At 19.7% G+C, this 7,733-nt stretch overlaps 3 protein-coding genes across 3 annotated transcripts; 1 reads left to right on the forward strand and 2 right to left on the reverse strand.

The window, feature by feature from the left end:
• Nucleotides 1–1,316, forward strand: PRSY57_1342500 (hypothetical protein; the record flags this gene model as incomplete). Its single annotated transcript, XM_012909349.2, has 4 exons — nucleotides 1–693; nucleotides 864–941; nucleotides 1,034–1,063; nucleotides 1,194–1,316. 4 exons carry the CDS (start codon nucleotides 1–3, stop codon nucleotides 1,314–1,316), a joined length of 924 nt encoding a protein of 307 aa, XP_012764803.2.
• Nucleotides 1,317–1,547: 231 nt separating this feature from the next.
• PRSY57_1342600 (UDP-N-acetylglucosamine pyrophosphorylase, putative) lies at nucleotides 1,548–3,320 on the reverse strand (the record flags this gene model as incomplete). The annotated part of the gene is made up of 1 exon (XM_012909350.2): nucleotides 1,548–3,320. One exon carries the CDS (start codon nucleotides 3,318–3,320, stop codon nucleotides 1,548–1,550), a length of 1,773 nt encoding a protein of 590 aa, XP_012764804.2.
• Nucleotides 3,321–4,429: 1,109 nt separating this feature from the next.
• Nucleotides 4,430–6,610, reverse strand: PRSY57_1342700 (kelch protein K13, putative; the record flags this gene model as incomplete). The annotated part of the gene is made up of 1 exon (XM_012909351.2): nucleotides 4,430–6,610. One exon carries the CDS (start codon nucleotides 6,608–6,610, stop codon nucleotides 4,430–4,432), a length of 2,181 nt encoding a protein of 726 aa, XP_012764805.2.
• Between the last annotated feature and the right edge of the window lie 1,123 nt (nucleotides 6,611–7,733).

Below are 7,733 nucleotides of genomic sequence, written 5' to 3' on the forward strand. Positions count from 1 at the left end.
ATGTGTAATTTATTTTTAAATAGGAAAATAATTTTATGTACGCTATATTTAGTATGCTTAAAATTTGGTCATGTATTAAATAATGGAATTGCAAAACATATCCACTTCTATAAAAATGTTAATCGAGATGAGAAAAAGAGAAAAAATTTATACAGACAACCATTATATATATTAAAATATAAAATATATAATAAAAAGAAGAAATTTAAATTAAATAATTGGTATAATTGTGATAAAAAAAGACCTGAAAGGAAACTGGAACCCTATGAATTAAATATAAGAAATGATAAAAAATTTCCTAAATATTCTAAGAAACCAGTTAGTCCTTCGTCTAATTTAAATAATTTTTCTCCATTTAAAAATATTATTAATAGTTTTCAACCAGTGGATCATAATATAAAAAATAAATTGAGAGAAGAAGGTTTCCAATTTGAAAGCGAAAGGAAGGAAACTAATATGTTTCCTTCGTTAGATGAAATTATAAAAAATGGAGATCCATCAACTAATATGCATTTTTATAGAAGAAAGAAATTGAAGAGTTTACTATATAGTGATCCACTTAAATTTGTGAAAGGTAGAAAAGTGGTAGAAAAATATAATAGAAGTGTACCTGAAGAAAAACGTTTAAATTATGATATGTTTAGGTGTGATGTATTTTATGTGCACTCTGACGGAACTATAATGAACATTGAAGTAGGAAGATAAAAATATATATATATAAGACACTAATGTATATATATATATATATATATTATTATTATTATTATTATCTCTATATATATATTTTTCCATAGAATAAGAAATATATGACATATCCATTATATATTTTAAATCGAAATTTTTATTTTTTATGAATATTATAGGAGGATAGACCACCATTTGATAAAAAATTGGAAGAAAGTGATAGATATAAAGAACCAAGATATATTATATCTACAGCGGTAAGATGAATAGTGAATAAGGAATGTATATATATATATATATATATATATATGTGTGTATATATATGTGTATATTTTTTTTCATTTTGCAGCCGGGACATGCCAAGGAAAATAACTTAAAGGTATAAAGAAAAAAAAAAAAAAATGATTAATGTATTTATAATATTTTATTTTTATCCTATTATTTATCATGTCCATATATTTTCTTTTAATTTTTTTTCTTTTTTTTTGCATTATTTTATTGTTGCATAGATTGGTGATAAGTTCCCTATAATCAACGAAGAAAATAAGAAGAAAATATTTGACAATCATTTTGCTAGGCCAAAAAAAATGAGAGAACCATTAATATTGCCAGATGGAAGGAAAATACCATAAATGGATGTTTTTTCCCCCGTTATATTATAAATAATATATATCCTATATTAAATTAACGTAAATGTTTTTATATATATTATGTATATATATATATATATATTGAAATGTTTCAAGTTTTCTTTTTTTTTGTGACCTTAAAAAAATATGTATAACAAAATATTAATTATTTAAAAAAAATTAAAAATAAATCATATATATATATATATATATATATATGTATATCACCATTTTTTATGAATTAATATTCCTTTGCAAAATATATGGAAGATTTATATCCCTCTGTTGTGGTAATTCAAAAAAGAATGTTCCATCATAAGAAACAAGCGGAGATATTTCACAAAAATTTTCTTCTTCATCTTTATTATCAATAATATTAATATTTTTATATTGAAGCCATGATTTATGTAAATTACTTAATGCTTTTTGGGCATTTAATATTCCGTATTCATTATTTTTATTTTTTATTGGATAAAATTCCTTATGCCTATTAACTTCTAGAGATAAGATATTACGAGCATATTTGAAAATATCAAAAATGAAATATTCATAACAAAAAACTTTAGAATTAATTAGATGTTCATTATTATCATTAATTAAAGATTGAATATCAGTATATTGTTTTTTCCTTATTATTTTATGTAATTTGAATTTATTATATATCCTATTTTTTACAATGTGTTTTAAAAAATGTACTGTAATTATATGATGACATATATTCCCATATTTAAATAATTCTTTATTATTTAAAATGCAATCATTTAATTCAGTATATTCACATACGGAAAATGTATTATTATCATTTTTGAATATACTGTCTTTATTCTTTTTATTATATTTTTTATTTATTTTATTTTTTACTTTTTCTTTTAAACAAAAGACACCCATAGATTCCTCATCTTCCCTTAGGACCGCTTTGTTAGCTATATCGCAATTGAAGAATGAACTGAATCCTATTAGTATTGGATCTGCCATTTTATTTAATATATTATCTATACTTATAATCTGTGTATATTTTATATTTTGTTTTATCATATGATCAATTATATTGTATCTATCTAAAGCTTTAAAAATACATCCATTTCCTCCAGGATTTTCTAAAAAGATTTCTGGACTTGATAAAAGTAAATTATAATTCATATCTGTTGAGAAATTATCACATTGTTTAAAAAATATTACTTGTTCCTTTTTCAAACCAAAAAAATTATTATTTTGTAAATATGTAACTATATTATCATGGGTAAAGTTTGAGGTCATAATATAAATGTAAATGAGTGTTTCTTTTTTTTCTTGATTCTTAAATTCATGTATATCCAAATTTATATTACATTTGTTATAAGGTGTACCTTTTATATCATTTAAATTGGTAATCGATGATTTCTTATGTTCACTTTTATTATTATCTATATTATTATTATTACTATACATATCATTGTTCTTATTCATATGTATATTATTGTTTATGCCCTTTTTAAAATTATCACTATTAACTAATTTATGGTAATCATTTATTTTATTAAGATGTTCTTGTTTTTCATAGAGTGAGCAATATTCCTGTAAAAAAATAATTTGCTCAAAAAAAAATTGTAAAAACGTTTTATTCGTCAAAGGAGTGACTTCTAATAATACTTTAGGTTTATTTAATCCAAGCCTAGAACCTAATCCTCCAGCTAAGAATAAAACAGAAACTTGATTTTTCTTAATAATCTCTATACCTATTTCTTTTAACTCATTACATAAATTTTCTTTTTTGTATGTATTGATAAATATACTACCATTTGGTGGCTTACTACAATTATAAATACTATCAATATCAATAATTTCAGGTGGTGATATTAAATATTCTTTCTTTTCTTTATCTTCATTTTTTATTTTGTTCAAATTTTGTAAAAAATGTTCTAAATCATTCGCATTTAAATTATTAAAATCAAATGATGGAAACTTTTTAAAATACTCTAGAAGCAAATCTTGATTGTATTGTTCTAAGAGTTCAAAAACTTTTTGCATCCTAAATAGAAGAAAAAAAAAAAAAGGAAAACAAAAAAAAAATAGATTAAGTAAAAATAAAAGTAAATGAAAAAAGAAAATAGAAAAAGGAAAAAAGAAAAAAGAAAGAAAAAAAGAAGGAATTATATTTGTTGTACACTCATAATTTATACATTTTCATAATTTTCTTGATATTAATTCATTATTGTATTATATTAAGAAATATTATGATAATATAAATTTTCATGATTATTTATTTATTCAATGATGACACCCTTAATTCCTATATGACTGATGTATCATAGGTTAAAGCGTCATTTTATTTTTTCTCTGAAAATGAAATAATGAAAAGGAAATATTTTCTAAATTTCTATATATAATATAAACTTATAATATCGTAAATTTTTTTTTTATTCTTAAAGAAAGATAGAAAAAAAAAAAAAAATAAATAAATAATTAAAATTGGAGGAATATTCTCGTAATATGCTTTAGTTTTTTTATTATTTTATTTTATTTTTTTTTTTTTCATATAAAAAATGATAAATATTTTAATGGCATATACATGAAATGTAATAATCTTATATTGATTACACATTTATATACACACTTATAAAAGGTAAATATTAAAAATATAAATTTTTTTTATATGTTTATTTTTATTTTTGAACAATTCTATTAATATTTTAAGTTTCATAAAATCAAACAAAAAACGAAAAAAAAAAAAAAAAAAAAAAAACAGAATATTTGAAAAATATAAAAATGTAAAAATCTAAAAAATTTAAATAACAAATTAAATACAAATATATAAATTTTTTCTAAAAAATAACATACACAACATAGGAAAAAAAAAATATATATATATATATATATAAATATACATTTATATCTAATAAGTAATATCAATATAAGGGAAAATCATAAACAGTCAAGTAATGTGTATAAAAAGGTATTTAAAAAATAAATTATATATTTATTAATATGTATAATCTTATATATATATATATATATATATATTTTATAAAATGTGCATGAAAATAAATATTAAAGAAGAAAAATAATATTTTGTGATATATTTGTTATATAAAATTATAACTAAATATAAAAATAAGAACATTTAAAATTTCTTCATTTTATATATTTGCTATTAAAACGGAGTGACCAAATCTGGGAACTAATAAAGATGGGCCAAGTTGCCATTCATTTGTATCTGGTGAAAAGAAATGACATGAATTTAGAACTTCCCCATTTTCTCCTCCTGTAATTATATAAGAATCTGACAATGTGGCAGCTCCAAAATTCATTTTTTTCTCTGGTACACCATTTAGAAATTGCCATCTTTTATTAAATGGTTGATATTGTTCAACGGAATCTAATATGTTATGTTCATTATCAATACCTCCAACAACATATATTTGATTAAGGTAATTAAAAGCTGCTCCTGAACTTCTTGCTTCTAATAAGGCATATGGAAATTGTTCCCATTTATTCATTTTTTCTTCATATACTTCAATAGAATTTAATCTCTCACCATTAGTTCCACCAATCACATAAATTTTATTATCAAAAGCAACACACATAGCTGATGATCTAGGGGTATTCAAAGGTGCCACTTCTACCCATGCTTTCATACGATGATCATATGCTTCTACATTAGGTATAATAGAAGAACCATCATATCCACCAATACAATAAATTCTACCATTTGACGTAACACCACAATTATTTCTTCTAGGTATATTTAAATTACTTGAAACATACCATACATCTCTTAAACGATCATACACCTCAGTTTCAAACAAAGCCTTATAATCATAGTTATTACCACCAAAAACGTATAAGAAATTATTCAATACAGCACTTCCAAAATAAGCTTTTTTGGTTGACATAGGTGTACACATACGCCAGCACTGTTGACTAATATCTAATAATTCCATCGAATTTAAATATTCTACACCATCAAATCCACCTATACAAAATACTAATGGGAATGGTAAAAATTTAATACCATAAAATTCTGCTTCTTTCAACAAGGCTTCACTTTCACTTAAATCTTTTGGTATGGGTATAGTTAATGGATTTCTTAAGAAGTTAAGTATAATTCTAAATAACTCACTATCCCTATCTAAGAATATTCTTCCTTGTTTATCTCTAGTTACATGATGTCTTCCACTTAATAATTTTTCTATAAATGAATCTTTTTGTTGTGTTAAGGTATGTCTAGATGTTTCAAAAATAGCACCACCAACATTAATATCAATCATAGTTTCAGTAGCAATATTTGCATCAACAATTTTTTTTTTATCATTCTCAAAATTTTTATATTCTTGATAATATTTTTCTTTTTCCAAATATAATACTAATTTAATTTTATCGATTTCTTGTAAAAATCTTAATCTTTCTTCATCAAATCGTTTCCTATGTTCTTCTTTTTCTTTTTTTATTTGTTTATAACCATTAGATATATCAATATCTAATTTCTTTCTTTCATCATGTAATTTCTGTTCTTCAATATTTTTACGGTTTTCTAATTCCTTGTACAATCGTACTCTTTCCATTTCTAGTTCTTTTTTATCTTTAAATAATTTATCTTTTTCTCGAATAAAATTCATTTGTGTCTTTTTTAACCAATTAATAAATGTAATTCTTAAATCACCTACCATATTTTCAAAATCACTAGCATCACTTAATTCGGTTTCAATAATTTTCTTTTCATAAGTATCATTTACATTATTTACAGTTGAAAATTTTTTTAAATTGTTTAATCCAGAATCATCATTTATAAGATTTGCTGCATCTAAAAAATTTTCTTTTTTGTTGGTATTCAAAATTGATGGAGAATTCATATTATTATTAATAAGATTATTAGTTATATTATTTGCTGTCAGATTATTATTATTATTATTATGATTAATATTATTATTTTCATTTGTAATAGTATCTTTTTTTTTGTTTAACAATTTATTTAAATATTTATTTCCTATATTATCTTTAGACATATTATTAAATGTTCTTGATAAATTACTTGGTAAAAAATCTTTTTTACTATCAAAGTTCGAATCTAATACACTCATATCAATGGATTCTAATAAGCTATCTTTAACATTTCCATAACTACTATTATTTAAAAGGAAACTATTATTTTCCGTTTTCTCATTTTTATCACTAGTTAGATTCATAAATGAATTAGAATCATTCTCGCTACTACTTCCGCTTTTATCATCACTATTGCTGTTACCACCAGATTCCCTATCATATGTCATAGAAAAATTCGAGATACTATTTGCTTTTGTTTTTGCCTTTTCTCCTTCCATTATTATAATTTAATTAATAAAAACATAATAAATGAATAAATAAATAAATAAATAAATAAATAAATAAGTAAATATAAATAAATATATATATATATATATTTTTTTTTTTTCTTGGAGAAATTATAACACGAATATTTACGCCTTGTTATATTAAAATTACTTCACATATATCTATATATTTTTAATCAACAGGAATTTTTTAATTGGTTGTAATATTTAAAAAAATACTATAAACATATATATATATATATATAAGACATGGATATATATAAATATATATTTTTTTTTTATTATAAATCAAAAAAAAAAAAAATAATGACTTAAATAAATATAACTAACTAAATAAATATATATATATATATATATATACATTTACATATGGTAAAAGAAAAAAAAAAATGTATACATATATAATAAAATACTAACAAAATGATCAAAAAATTTATTAATATTATTATTATATATGACAAAATTTTTCTTCTAAATTTAATTTATAAAATTTTTATATATTATATATAGATATATAATAAATCTATCAAAAAAATATATAAAATTATATATTAATAAATAAAAAAAAATATATATATATATATATATATATATATATAATAATAATAATAATAATAAATATATATATATATATTTTATTTTTTATTTTTTTTAAATATTATGTTTTTATTATAAAAATAAAATATAATAATAATAAAAAAATAATATATAACAAAATAAATATGAAAATATACTTATTTTTTATAAAATAATAAATATTATATATAAAATATAAAAAATAATATTTAAAAAAAATTTATGCATTATATAAAAATAAAAAATTATATTTTTCATAATATAAAAAAAACTCTATAGAAAAATAATATATATTTTTGAAAAAAAAATTTTGATAAAATTATAATTTTTTTTTTTTTTTCTATATTTATTTTAATGTATGAATAATAAATTATTTTTCGAATTAATACAAAAAAAAAAAAAAAAAAAAAAAAAAAAAAAAAAAAAAAATTTTAATAAAATTATTAAATAAATAATATAAAAAATTATTTATTTTTTTATAAAAATTTATATATAAAATTTTTTTTTTTTTTTTATATTTTATAAAAAAAAAATTAAA

Source organism: Plasmodium reichenowi, chromosome 13 (assembly GCF_001601855.1).
Source record: "Plasmodium reichenowi strain SY57 chromosome 13, whole genome shotgun sequence".
Classification (NCBI taxonomy): domain Eukaryota; phylum Apicomplexa; class Aconoidasida; order Haemosporida; family Plasmodiidae; genus Plasmodium; species Plasmodium reichenowi.